Source organism: Eriocheir sinensis, chromosome 6 (assembly GCF_024679095.1).
Source record: "Eriocheir sinensis breed Jianghai 21 chromosome 6, ASM2467909v1, whole genome shotgun sequence".
Taxonomy (NCBI): domain Eukaryota; kingdom Metazoa; phylum Arthropoda; class Malacostraca; order Decapoda; family Varunidae; genus Eriocheir; species Eriocheir sinensis.
In genome coordinates this window covers 25651838-25666837 of record NC_066514.1, presented here as the reverse complement: position 1 = coordinate 25666837, position 15000 = coordinate 25651838, and the positions used below count along the sequence as shown (strand labels likewise).

General features: G+C 47.5%; 1 protein-coding gene and 1 long non-coding RNA gene across 4 annotated transcripts in view; one reads left to right on the top strand and one right to left on the bottom strand.

Moving 5' to 3' along the window:
• The window catches only part of LOC126990828 (uncharacterized), a 191875-nt gene that overhangs the window by 78657 nt on the left and 98218 nt on the right, over nt 1–15000 (bottom strand). The window contains exon 8 of one of the 3 annotated variants that reach the window (XM_050849470.1): nt 2951–6757. The exons of the other annotated variants lie outside the window; for them this stretch is intronic. Coding sequence (XP_050705427.1) covers nt 6705–6757 — 53 coding nt within the window. The 3' untranslated portion in view covers nt 2951–6704. Of the gene's footprint in view, nt 1–2950; nt 6758–15000 lie in introns of those variants that run through there. 3 annotated transcript variants of the gene reach the window in all.
• Nucleotides 13601–15000, top strand: part of LOC126990842 (uncharacterized) — a 2259-nt gene continuing 859 nt past the window's right edge. The window contains exon 1 of the long non-coding RNA XR_007744861.1: nt 13601–15000. This exon is cut by the window's right edge and continues 61 nt beyond it. This is a non-coding gene — a long non-coding RNA (uncharacterized LOC126990842).

The following is a 15000-nucleotide window of genomic DNA, read 5'->3' as shown; positions in this document are numbered from 1 at the left end:
CCTCCCCTCCGTTCCCCTACCCCACCAAACACCATCCACCCCTCTCATCCCTTCCTCTCCCAACCAAACCCTCAAAACCCTACCACTCCCCTTTCTTCCCTTCCCCACTCACTCCTCTCCTCCCCTTCCCCCCTCCCCTCCCCTCTCATGGCACTCCGTATACAAGCTTATCCTATTATCTTGTCAGGGTCCTGTACGCTCGCCCCCCCCCTCCCCCCTCCCCCCGCCCCCCTTTGTTTAAGACGGTTTATACTTACTCTTGAGACCCTCCCTATGTCGGCGGTGCGGGCTTTCATACCATACTCGACCCTCTTCGTCAGCCGCCACTGTTTCGAACGGTCAAAATTTGTCGCGGGTGTAAAATAAGTCGTGTGTCAAATTTGTCACGCGGGAGTGAGATTTGTTCCCGGTGCAAAATTTGTTACTGGTGTAGTATTTATCTCTCGGGTATAATGTCATTGCTACTAAATAAGTCGCTGGAGTAAAACGTCTCTCTCTCTCTCTCTCTCTCTCTCTCTCTCTCTCTCTCTCTCTCTCTCTCTCTCTCTCTCTCTCTCTTGGGCGTAAGGCTGAGTAAGGGTCTATACAGAGATAAACACTTACTATTTTCAGAGATTGGTGTAAAATAAGCGATAAGGACTCTCTCTCTCTCTCTCTCTCTCTCTCTCTCTCTCTCTCTCTCTCTCTCTCTCTACCTCTCTCACCTCTACCTCTCTCTACCTCTCTCACCTCTACCTCTCTCTACCTCTCTCACCTCTACCTCTCTCACCTCTACCTCTCTCTCCCTCTCCCCCGGCTTTTTGTAGCGCTATAAACATGCATAAGAGAAAAGCACGGTGGACGAACGGCTGTGTGTTAGAATAAGCAACATTGTCTACACAGAGAAACATTCACGCTGTACCTTCACTCGCGTGTTTATGTGCCGTACAGGAATGCCATTACGAGGGGCCTTGACACCGATGACGGACAAGAGACGAGACGAAGGGGCGCCGGCAACCGTTCTCAAAATATGTTCCCTTTTTTTTTTAATGTTCTCCATGTGCCAGCAGGACGCAAACTTAGGGTCATATCATTAAAACATGTCGTCGGCCAGGCATACACACATTTGACAAGGTTTTCGTAAGAGTTGTAGGGTTGGGGGGGTTGGGGGGTTGGGGGCTTTTTCATGGGTAGTTTTCTGAGCCTGGTGGTAGTTTGACAAGGCCTCTATACCATTTGACAAGGCTTTCATGGGTAGGTTTTTGAGCCTGGTGGTAGCTTGACAAGGCCTATATATCATTTGACAAGGCTTTCATGGGTAGTTTTCTGAGCCTGGTGGTAGCTTGACAAGGCCTATATATCATTTGACAAGGCTTTCATGGGTAGGTTCTTGAGCCAGGTGGTAGTTTGACAAGGCTTTCATGGGTAGGTTTTTGAGCCTGGTGGTAGTTTGACAATACCTCTATACCATTTGACAAGGCTTTCATGCATGGGTAGTTTTCTGAGCATGTTGCAGATTGACAAGGCCTCTATACCATTAAATTTTTGACAAAGCTTTCATGGTTAGTTTTCTGAGCCTGGTGGTAGTTTGACAAGGCCTCTGTACCACTTGACAAGGCTTTCGTAGGGGTTATTTATTGGTGGGTCATTCCATGGGCAGTTTTCTGAGCCTGGTGGTAATTTGTCAAGGCCTCTATACCATTTGACAGGGCTTTCGTAGGAGTTGTGTGTGTGTGTGTGTGTGGGGGGGGTCTCTCTCTCTCTCTCTCTCTCTCTCTCTCTCTCTCTCTCTCTCTCTCTCTCTCTCTCTCTCTCTCTCTCTCTCTCTCTCCACGGGTAGTCTGTGTAGATAGATTTAGATAGATAGATACATATACAGCCTGTTAACCTTGGCAAGCCTTAGGTTCGAAAATAGAAGGTTATGTGGTGTGTCTGATACGACGATAAGGTTATCAGGGAAGCGAAGGCCTTGGTGTGAACAGCGACCCGCCTTATGCCGCGCTGGTGTCCGGGGAACTGTGTGTTATCAGTCATCGAACGCCGTTGACAGCCTTGCCTCGCCTAACCTGACGGACACCTAAGAGTACCGATCTATATGTATCTTATAACCTAACCCACACATAACACCTAAGAGTACCGACCTATATGTATCTTATAACCTAACGCACACATAACACATAAGAGTACCGATCTATATGTATCTTATAACCAAACGGGGACACATAACACCTAAGAGTACCGATCTATATGTATCTTATAACCAAACGGGGACACATAACACATAAAAGTACCGATCTATATGTATCTTATAACCTAACGGACACCTTACACCTAAGAGTACCGACCTATATGTATCTTATAACCTAACGGACACATAACACCTAAGAGTACCGATCTATATGTATCTTATAACCTAACGGACATATAACACACAAGAGTATCGATCTATATGTATCTTATAACCTAACGGACACATAACACATAAGAGTACCGACCTATATGTATCTTATAACCTAACGGACACATAACACATAAGAATATGCATATGTATCTAATTCGTACGGTGTTAATTCTCAGGCCTAAAAATACACGACACGAGACAATAAATAGATAGACAGACAGATAAGACCGATTAATAGATAAGGATTGATATAGGTAAATAAATAGTTACGAAAGCAATTCACAGCCCTAATGAATAGACACGACACAAGACGCTAGAAATAAATAGATAGATACATAGATTAAATAGATAGATGAGAGATAGTCTGATGAAGCCAAATCAAACCTAATCAAACCTGGTCCAGCCTAACCTGACCAAGCCTTACATACCCAAACCTATCCTGTTCTTTTCTTTTTTTACAACAAAGGAGGCAGCTCAAGGGCACAAAAAAAACAATAATAAAAAAAAGAAGCCCGCTAATCGCTGCTCCCATAAAAGAATCAGAAGAGGTGGCCAAAAGCAAGGTCAAATACGGGAGGAGAGGTGTCCTTGACTAACTAAACCTAACACAATCCATCCAGAACCACACCAAATCACCAATCCAAATCTGGTAGCATTCCTTATGTTCGAAGAGAATGTAATAGATTAGTTGAGTATATATTAATCGCTGGCTACTACTATAACTTAAAACGATAGAGAGACAAGGAAGCTAACACAATAACCTCAGTTCTCTTAATAATGGTAGTATTCCTATAACATGACTTAATACGACAAAGGAACAAGGAACTTAACACAATAACCTTCTCAGTTCTCTTAACCCGGTAGCAGCGACGGGCCAAATTTGTGGCTTTACCGTGTAGCAGCGACGGGCCAAATTTGTGGCTTTACCGTGTAGCAGCGACGGGCCAAATTTGTGGCTTTACCGTGTAGCAGCGACGGGCCAAATTTGTGGCTTTACCGTGTAGCAGCGACGGGTCAAATTTGTGCCATGATTTAACCCCCAAAAAATAGATGATACATAATCTGATCACAAATGCTTTGATATATATTATGAAATGGTTTGTGTGAGGGGTGATTTTTTCTCATTTTTCTCGCTTAGAGGGACCATTAAGAAACATGATCCCCGCTGCTACCAGGTTTTAATCTTGGTAGTATTTCTATAACCTGACTTGATACGATAATGGGACAAGGAACCTAACACAACAACCTTCTCTATTCTCTTGGTATTCCTCATGTTCGAACACAATGTAACAGATAAGTCGGTTGGGCGTCTTAAGGTTCACTAACACCGTCACTAATAACAGCAGGTAGCGACTAATACGAAGATAAGTTATCAGTGAATCACATCCTCTTCGTCTACGGAGGAGCCACACTCTTTGCTTTGTCAGTGTTTGCCGGTGTTCGTCGCGTGTTGAGTGTCTTCTGGTCTATCTGGAGACTCGCTAATATCACCACTAATAACACAATGTAGCGGCTGATAGGAAGATAAGCGTTCGGTGAATCAGATCGTCTTTGTACACGGAGCAACCTGAGTTTATGTTGCGTCGGTCCGTGCGTTTGGAGAGCCACACGAGGCACTCTCAGGCGCTTCCACGGTCCACCTCTCACATCAACTGTTTCCAAAGGCCGAAGAGTAGATTAAACGGGTTCTCATGAGTGTTGTTTCCACGTTCATGGCATACAGAACCTTCGCCAAACTACATCTAAGGACACGGCTCAAGGGCAACAAAGAGAGTACCAAAAAAAAAAAAAAAAAAGCCCGCTAAAAAAAGCTCGCTAAAAAAAGCTCGCTAAAAAAAGCTCGCTAACTACCACTATCCTTGCTTTCCCCAGCCCCACAGCTACCATCACCACCATTACCTTCAACACTGCCATCACTGCTACCACAAGAAGAAAGGTTTTATGAGGTTATTAGACTACCACTATTTAACCACTATTCTTCCCTTCCCCAGCCCCACTGCTACCATCACCACCCTTACCTTCAACACTGCCATCACTACCACCACAAAAAGAAAGGTTTTATGAGTTTTTTTTTTTTTTACAGCAAAGGAGACAGTTCAAGGGCGTAAAGACAGATATTAAAAAAAAAAAAGCCCGCTACTTGCTGCTCCTGAATAGAGGTCAAAGGAGTGGCCAAAGAGAGAGGTCAATTTCGGGAGGAGAGGTGTCCTGATACCCATGGAAATGACCCCAGAACTCCCAGGAAAGCTTTGTCAAACGTATCCACAAGGAGATTAATCGGGTTCTCAAGAGTGTTTCATCACGTTAATGGTACAGAAGCTTTGTCATACTAACACCAGGGTCATAAAACCACCCCCAATGCAAGGGCCCGTCACAGCTTACCAGCCACTCGGATAGATGTACACTCGCTGCAAAGGTCAAACAAGAGGCAAAGGACACGCACTTTTACACGCTCAGTCAATGCAGGTTAAAAAAAATGCGAGAGATAAGCTTTTTATTGCCCGCCTTCAATGAGGTGCCGAGTTTTCCGACCAACGCCAAAGAAAAAAGGAAAAATAAATATATATTCGAACTTGGCGTGACACGGATATAAAAACAAATAAAAGCAGACAAGACAGACTTCAAAGCAAAGGTCCATCTTGAAACAAAAAAGCAGCTCATATACACACACAGAAATGTACATAATAACGCCTGCAATAGTTTTTCGACGACGCCATTAGCAAAAATATATTCGTACTCGACGTAACACGGATATAAAAACAAATAAGAGACAACATAGCAAAACAAAGGCGTATCTTGAACAACAACAAAAAAGTGCCTCGAATATATATAAGAAAATGTTGTTTATATATAATTTAGTGTGGCGCAAAGGGTGACCTATCTTGATTACTCCCGCCAGCTGTGACCGAAAGTTGGAAAGTTTTGTTTAGTCGGCGCAACATCTGTGGTCATATGCCGGAGAGAGACAGAAGGGGAAGGAATTATAGAAGGGAATAGACCCCAGGAGACGGGACACAACCCCCGATTAATACCTGGTACCCATTCACTGCTGGGTGGACAGGGGCGTAGGGTATCGGAAAAGCCGCCCAAAGTTTTCCACTCCGCCCTGGAATCGAACCCGGGCTCTCTCGGTTGTGTGACGAGTGTGCTAACCACTGCACCACGAAGCCCCCTAGCCGTGAGAGATAACAAAACAGTACACGGATTAATTAAAAGGAAGGGTGCGTCTCAAACAAAGCCGCGTCTCACACACACAAATAAGTACTCCGCTTAATTACCTGTGCATAGACAAGGTGTTTTTTTTAAGTTTTCGTATTTGACGTAAAAAAAAATTAGGCCGGCATTAAGGTTAGAGGTTTATCTTCTATTTGGGCACAAACAGAATCTAACCTCACTAAACCAACCCCAATCCCTATTAACCCAACCAAACACCTTTCAACACTGCGTCTAACATGCCCCCAAAAAACACGATTATTTTTTTCACGCTGCAGGACGGTTCGACGACAAAGCAACACCATGAAAAAAATACCCCAAATCAGAATAAAAAGACCATTAAAATTTGAGGTTTATCTTTTATTTCGGTGCGTCTTATATACCGAAAAACACTGTACAGTATATATTGTTTTTCTTTGCGGTACAGGACGCTTCAAGGACAAAACAAGACCAAGCTGTTTGGGTCTATATCAGTTTTTCATTTTCCCTTACGCCCTTTCATGGATTTCAATAGTAGTAGTAGTAGTAGTAGTAGTAGTAGTAGTAGTAGTAGTAGTAGTAGTAGAAGTTGTAGCAGTAGTAGTAGAAGTGTATATTTTCCTTCCCCTTCTCCTCCTCTATCCCTACCTATATATATATCTCACATTAATTAGTGTTTTGGTGGTCTTACAGGAGCATAAATAACACACAGCATACAGCATAGGCATAACACAGCATAAACAAAGCAACTCCTACACTATTCAAACACGTAACATAGATTGATGGATGTTGTAGTAGTAGTAGTAGTAGTAGTAGTAGAAAGTGCCCCCAATAACGCGTGTCGCAGTGAACCGTTTAATCCAACAGTGGCCGCGCGTTCCGCCAGGCCGTCATCAGTTTCCCCGAAGCGGCGTGACTCACAAGACGGAGAGGGAACACAAGCCGGCGGCGCATCAGAGTTCTCCGTGTCGGCGCGTGCACAAGGAGGCGGCGGCGGCGAGGAACAACAACAAGCGGTCGCGTCTAGTAACCAACACAACCCGAGGCGGCGGCGGCGGTGATAAGGCGTGGAGGGAAGGTGATAGGCCGTGATAAGCCCGTCTGACTCACTAAGCCCAGCCAGGTGAGGAGTCTAGGGGGTCTTGGGGAGAGGAGGGGGGAGGCGGGGACTGACAGAACGTTCGCCTAGACAAAGAAAATAAGAAAAGTTGAATGTTTTATCGTCTTTTATTTATAACACCGTCTCTACACGTCCTTTGATAATGCCACGTTAACTAATATATAACTAAACTCACCATTAGCTATCACCATCCCTCACAACCACTACCTGTTTCACCATATTTGCCTTCTTCATCTTCGCCTCTGTTTCGTCATCTCTACTTCTACTACTATGGCGCCACAAGTTTTAATACTACCACGTTAGGAACCAATAGTTAAGCCACCATTAAGGGGGTATTACACTGGGCAAACTTTCCGTGGATCTTCAGTCAAACCACGATCTCCGCTGGCGTGGTTCTTAAGTGGTTTTCTGACGCGTCCACGATCTTCCAAAGCTACGGTAGATTTCAACGAAGGACGACGGTATTACTCACTATCATCAGCGTCAGCAATGACAAGAAACAAATGAGAACCACGCTAGCGGAAATCGTGGTTTGACTGAAGATCCACGGAAAATTTGTCCAGTGTAATCACCCCTTTAGATATCATTACCGCGATCACCATCCCTCACCATCTCTACCTGTTTCACTATTCCTGCCTTCACTACCACCCTTACCTTAACACTGTCATCATTGCTACCACTAGAAGAAAGGTTTTATGAGGTTAGTAAGGTGTTTTCTATGACCTGTTCTTCTCCTTAAGTTTATAGTTTCCTCTTCATCTCCTAGTTCTCTATGTTATGTGAGAGAGAAGCAAGAAGGAAGTTGGATTAGAGAGAGGTGTTGCTTGTCTCCCTTTGAATTGTTCTTTAAACCACTATTGCAACCACTACATTTTAATCTTCACTGTTATCATATTTTCACTATTTTTACTTCCACAGCTACTACTACTACTACTACTACTACTACCACCACCACCACCAGTCACAATCAACACTTCCTTCACCATTCCTTCATCAATCACACACCTCATCTATTACTACCACCATCCCCATCACAATCACTCACCACCCTCATCACCACCATCCATCGCAACCTACTTACATTCCTATTACTACTGCTATCCACCCCATCATCACTACCATCACCACCACCACCATCATCACCCCCACACTTAAGAAACGCTGAATTGGAGTTACGGTTACAATGGTATTTCCGGTAACACAAGGAAAACCACACACACACACACACACACACACACACACACACACACACACATTCATCACTCACCATATATACACACCCCTCACTATTCACCCACTCACACACACTCACTCACCACCCACCGCCGTGTTCACTACTCGCCTTTCACTGCCCCTCGCTTATAGCAACTGGTTAACTCACAAAGCCCTCCCTCACACACACCACTCACACGCCATGCACTTCTTACTGTCCACACACGCTCACACTCAAACCCCACACCCACCACTGCAATACATCCCTACATTTCAAGTCACCCATGCTGACTAGTGTAACAGAAAAGATGAATGAAAATGTAACAATAAATAAATAAATATATAAATAAATAAATATCGATACAGTTCCACCGCCGCAGCCTTCCTTTACATCGCCGCCTGGTTGTCTCTTAGGGTCATATTATAAAATATTTCGTCCCCCAAAAACACAAATTTGACAAGGTTTTCGTAGGAGTTTTGGGCATTTCCAGGAGTAGTTTTTTGACCCTGGTGGTAGTGTGACCCTTCCTCTGTACCATGAACCTAAAGAAACACTCATTAGAGCCCGACTGCTCCCTTCTTTGACCTTTAGAAATAGCTGATGTGAGAAGCGAAATTGTCTTATAATACCGACGTTAGTGTTAAGGACCAGCTCGTGGACTCCTGACGCGGAAAATCACCTGCTGCCTGATGCGGGGCGCTCCGGGGCGGCCACGTGCGCCGTCCACCCGCCCCAAGCCTCGACGCCCCAGGGAAGGTTTGTGCTTCTTTGCGGGAGTGTCAAAGTGAGGCGGTGATGTAAAGGTTGCTGCTCCAGAATGAAAAAAATGCTATCGAGATGCGAGTTAATGGACGTGGATGACGATGGTGATGATGACATGATAGTGTGTGTGTGTGTGTGTGTGTGTGTGTGTGTGTGTGTGTGTGTGTGTGTGTCAGCCATCGCAAACCCTCGTGCTCGTCTTCGCGGGACACAACACTTCGCCGGGTCAGGTCTTGCAGTATTCACGGCGCGGCGTAACATCCATCAGCCCGCCTCACCGCGGCACAGTGGCTCCCGAAGATTGGCCGGGCCTCGCGGTGCCACACTGTCAGAGCCGGGCCGGGCAGGGCGTGTTCTTCCTGGATGGCTCAGGGTCGCAGCGTCCGGGGGGTCGGCACCTGGTGGACAGGCGCGGATGCGGACGAGTTCTGCGGAGTGTGACGCAACTAATATTCTAAATCGAGCAAAATTCTGCCGCCATGCACAGCTGCGGCCATGCGTGCCACGGCGTGAGGCGCGGCGCTCAAGGTTGCCTGCTGGCGCGGCGCCTGACAGCCCATCCCTCACGCCGGAGTGGAGCTGCCCGGCGGCGGCACTAGCCCCAGGAACAAGGGGCCAGCCGCGCCCCCATGATGTGTGTGGCTCCGTGCGCCGAGTGACAGGTGCCAGCCTCGCCCGGGGCGGCGGCAGGCGACGAGGAAGACATGCACGACTCCAGCTGCCACAAGGACGACGCCCAGGCCGGGCCGGGGGCCGCCCCGCCGCCGCGCGCTTCCCGGAAGAGGCCGCGCGGAGGGTCGCCGAGGCCTTAAAGGCACATGATAAGGAGCTTTTGTCAGTGGCGCCGCTCCTCCCCCGTGGCTGGGACGTGCGCCGCCATCTTGCTCCCCGCCGCGACAAAAGCGATACTTTCACCCTTTCTTTGGCGGGCCCTCGCTGCGGCGGAGGCCTGGGGGCTGGGGGCTAGGGGCTGGGGGCTGCGTTAGGACTTGGCGTTCCGAGAAGCGGCTGATATTCGCTTGCCAATGACGACTCAACTCGCCTATTAAAATGCACCATTTCCCTCTGGCGGCGCACGTCTCGGGCATGCAAGACAGTGTTGGCGACAAAACAGCCCCCTGCACGGCAACGCCTTCATTGGTCTTCTCTCCACGCCGGGTCTCGCAACACTCGAGTAGCAGAACAAAACAATCGTGGCTTCATTTGTACTGCGCGTCACTTTGTTCGACGCGCCGCGCTGCCCCTTCACCGGCCAGCCTCGGGCGCGGCGCAGCGCAGGCCGCAGGCTGCTCGCCTCAGGCACACAAGTGCTTCACGCCCCGAGAGTTCCTACGTTCAATACTGACCATCATGAGCGGGGCGTGGGAGGAAAATGGAATAACTAATGGAGAGGTCATACCGGGGCAGCCGACGAGGCGGGTAAATCTGCGGACACAGCCCGCCATATTTAATTAGTTCAGAAAAGACAGCTGCGGCAGGCCCGCCACGAGCCTTCCTGACGTCCTGCACGCCCGTCAGCAGGAAGGGAAAACCTCTGGTACGCCACTGCTTTAAGTCCACCGCAGCCACTCCTGCCCTCCGCCCTCCATCCCACGCCTGCCCTGCCACATACCTTCCCGGGACCAATGGTGGCACACAAGCACAGCAGCCACACCACATAGCGATTCCATACCAATGGAAATGAAATTATTGCGGGATTTATTCCCGAGAAATACCCAGGTGGACAGCTGAGATGAGAACCTTTGCCGGAGCAGGATGTAGCACACTAACACCAGAGAAAAATAAATGGAAAACGTTAGGAAAGGCCGTTGGGAAATGAATGAAGACAACGTAAATAAATGAATAGATGAAAAAAAAAATAATAATAATCTCTTGGTTTCATCCGGCCACAAAGGGTTACCGCGAACCATCCGTCCCGTGCCAACCCTTTCCTGGGAGGGAGACTCGTGGGGAAACACAGGGGGAGAGAGAGAGAGAGAGAGAGAGATTGTGTGAGTGTGTGTGTGTGTGTGTGTGTGTGTGTGTGTGTGTGTGTGTGTGTGTGTGTGTGTGTGTGTGTGTGTGTGTGTGTATGCAGTAGGTTCGCGGAAACTCCTACATTATGCATGAGGGTGAAGCGAACGTGCGGTAAAATCGTGTTTATTACCCACACTAACATTTCGAACCTCGTGCAGCCCTCATGCCAAGGCGGGTGTGAGGGAGCCTGAGGGCCATATTTTTAAACCTTTCCAGGGCCAAGAACACAACTTTGACAGCGCTTTCACGGGTAGTTCGGGCATTTCCAGGGGTAGTTCTTTGACCCTGGTGGTAGTGTGACAAAGCTTCTGTAACATGAACGTGGAAATAGCATGAATCACAACGCTACTAACATCCTTTTTGGTCTTTGGAAATAGCTGATGTGAGGCGGGAGCGTCTGAAAATACCGGCCTTAACCCTGACCTTTATATGGAGACTTTGCCTTGGCCTTTACGAGAGAGCCTTTGCCTTTTTTTTACAGTAAAGGAAACAGCTCAAGGGCAAAATAAAAAGATAACAGTAATGAAAAAAAGCCTGCATATCTCTCCTATAAAAAAGAGTTGAGGATTGCCCAAAAGAGAGGTCCATTTCGGGAGGAGAGGCGTCCTGATACTCTCCTGTTTGCCTTGTTTTTTGGAGCGAAGGTGACCTCTCTCTCTCTCTCCCCTACCCTCTTTATACGAGTTAAGTTTTAGTTGATATACTGACCACAGAGTTACCGGGTGATAGAAAGAAGACATGCTGGTCCAACACGAACACAGAACACTTGGGATAATTTAGGTTAAGCCAGCGTTACTTGTTCCCCCCTTCACATCTTTTCTCAGACGATTCGTAAAACTTAAACCTGAGTCTCATGTCCTTGTACCTTTCATTTCTCTAAGCAAGCAATTCCTGTATAACTCTTAGGGTCGTATTAAGACATTTCGTTACCCAAGAACATCTATTTCACAAGGCTTTCGCGGAAGTTGTGGGCATTTCCAGGAGTAGTTTTATGACCCTGGTTGTAGTTTGACCTTTCCTCTGCACCATGAGCCTAAAGAAACACTCATTAGAACCCGACTGCCCCCCTCTTTGACCTTTAGAAATAGCTGATGTGAGAAGCAAAAGTGTCTTATATACCAACATTGCTCTCACATGTCTATAATCTGCCGTTCTTACAAGTTCAACGTTACTAAGTCCACTCTACAAATCTCCTCTTAGACAATCCATACGCCTGGGTCTCTAACTTTCTATGGCTTTTGTACATAATATTCTTCTAAGCAAGCAATTCCTTCTTAACCCCTGCCCTCACATGTCCCTATAATCTGCCGTTCTTACAAGTTCAACGTTATTAAGTCCAATCTACAAATCTCCTCTTAGGCAATCCATACGCCGGAGTCTCTACCTTCCTATTGCTTTTGTACACTTATTCTTCTAAGCAAGCAATTCCTTTTTAACCCCTGCCCTCACATGTCCCTATAATCTGCCGTTCTTACAAGTTCAACGTTATTAAGTCCTGTCTCCAAATCTCCTCTTAGACAATCCATAAGCCGGAGTCTCTACCTTTCTATGGCTTTTGTACATAATATTCTTCTAAGCAAGCAATTCCTTCTTAACTCCTGCCCTCACATGTCCCTATAATCTGCCGTTCTTACAAGTTCAACGTTACTAAGTCCACTCTACAAAGCTCCTCTTAGACAATCATTGCTTTGTATATAATATTCTTCGTTCAACGTTACTAAGTCCACTCTACAAAGCTCCTCTTAGACAATCCATAAGCCGGAGTCTCTACCTTCCTATTGCTTTTGAACACTTATTCTTTGAGGCTAAGATTACTTTTTAAACGCCATCGATCTTTCAACATGTCCCTATCATCTGCCTTTCTTATAAGTTCAACGTCACTAAGTCCTCTCTCTCCGCATCTTCCCTCAATCAATCTATTAACCTGTGCTTCTGTGTATCTCTTGTTAGCGTGTCTTCCATCCTTCAAGCTAACTATTACTTTCTAACTCCCTCGATATTCTTTGCCTTTCTTGTAAGTTCAACGTTATAAGTATTCTCTCCCCATCCCGATACATCTAAACGCATCTAGACACTTAAGGTTCTCGTGTCTTCTATCCCACAAGTACAGTCCCCCCCCACCACCCATCTCTCTCTCTCTCTCTCTCTCTCTCTCTCTCTCTCTCTCTCTCTCTCTCTCTCAGCATGTATAATGGAACGGACGTCGTTTTCTGTGCGCGAGGATGAAGCGAGATGAAGACGGAGTGAATAAAATACAAATATGAAAACTCCCTTCGTAGAAAACGGGAAGAAAACGCGATGTGAGGGGATACTGCAGCGGAGGAGGGAGAGGAACGCGGAGGAAGTATAAATATAAGAATTTTTACCTTTTTTTCTTCTTTCCGAGGCGGACTTGATGAAAAGAGATGAGAGGTGTGTTCCTGGAAGCCAGCCTCCCCGCCCCGCCGCCCCCGACCCTCTCCCCACACAGCCCCATGCCGCCCCCTCTTCCTCCTCTCTGCTCCTTCCTGCCCCGACCCATCCCCACTCACCCCTGTCCCACCCAACCCATCCTGACCCATTTCCAGCCATCCCTGCCCCACCCAACCCATCATAGGCATCCCCTTTCATTCCTGTCCCATCCTACCTATCCCCAGCCATCCCTATCCCATGCAACCTATCCTTATCCATTCCTGCCCCACCCAACCCACCATGAGGCATCCCCTTTCATTCCTGTCCCATCCTACCTAACCCCAGCCATCCCTATCCCATGCAACCCATCCTGACCCATCCCTGCCCAACCTAACTCATTCCCACCCATCCTGACCCACCCTGACCCATCCTGACCCACCCCCACCCATCCATTCCCACCCATCCTGACCCACCCCGACCCATCCTAACCCACCACCACCCATCCCTGCCCCACCCCGTTCTGCTCACCATCGTCCCACCCCGCCTCCGTGATAACTCTGAGGATGAAAGGTAAGGTGAAGTTGGGAGCACACGTTAGATATGCGCGTGGCGGCGGTGCTCATCTCCGTCCCGTTGGCCCTTTGAGACTATGGTGGGAAAGCCTTTTACCTGACACAAGAGCAGTATACCATCCGGGTCACCACAGTTTACCTTCCCCAGGTTTCCCCAGGTACCCATTTAGGCCTGTACAAGGCAGCTCCATTGAACCTAAGCTCCCGTGTATCTAACCCCACCTAATATCGCTGTCCATGAATTTATCTAATCTATTTTTGAATGTGACAGCTGTATTGGCACTCACCACATGACTGCTCAGCCTGTTCCACTCATCCACCACTCTGTTAATAAACCAATTTTTGCCTATGTCCTTCTTAAATCTAAATTTATCCAGTTTAAACCCATTACTACGTGTCCTACCCGGTTCTCTAACCAATATAACCTTATGAATATCCCCCTTATTAAAGCCCTTCATCCATTTATAAACCTCGATCATGTCTCCACGCACCCTTCGCCTTTCTAGGGAATGAAAGTTGTGCAACAATACACACATTCAGCGCAGCCTCGCGGTGACTATAACAATTAAAAACACGGTGACGATAAGAATAAACCACGACAGCCGCGGTGACCTGGGAGACGCCGCCGCCGCTGTAGACACGGCCGCGGTGACGTCAGCGCGGCGGGACACGTGTCGGCTAAGCGTCCAGGGGTCGGCCCACGCACGCCCCCGGGACTCACGACGCTATAAATACTGAGGCCATGGGGCAGGCGACACGGGGGGAGGCACCGGACGCCGCGGGGCACGCCCACACGCGTCCTGATGCACGGGGAGACACGTGATGCGAGTAATATTCCTGCATGAAGTAAAACGCTATTCCCCTCAACGCCCTTCCTATGTTTAACCTTTTGACCGCCGCCTCCGTGTTGATTCTCTTGCTATCCTCCTCCATGTACAGTTATTCCCATCCTGACTCCCCTGATGGACCTTTTAACAGAGCGGGGAGCGAAGGAAGGAAGTCTAAGAGGCTTTTTTTTTTTTTTTACAACAAAGGAGACAGCTCAAGGGCACAAAAAAGGAAACACTAATAAAAAAGAGCCCGCTGCTCGCTGCTCCTAAAAAAAGAGGTGGCCGAAAGAGAGGTCAATTTCGGGAGGAGAGGTGTCCTGATACCCTCCTCTTGAAAGCGTTCAAGTCGTAGGCAGGAGGAAATACAGATGAAGGAAGACTGTTCCAGAGTTTACCAGCGTGAGCGATGAAAGAGTGAAGATGCTCGTTAACTCTTGCATAAGGAGTTTGGACAGTAGAGGGATGAGTTTGGGTGACCTAGCGAGTGTAGGAGAGACCTGAGGAAAGAGAGGCAAGGAGGGGAA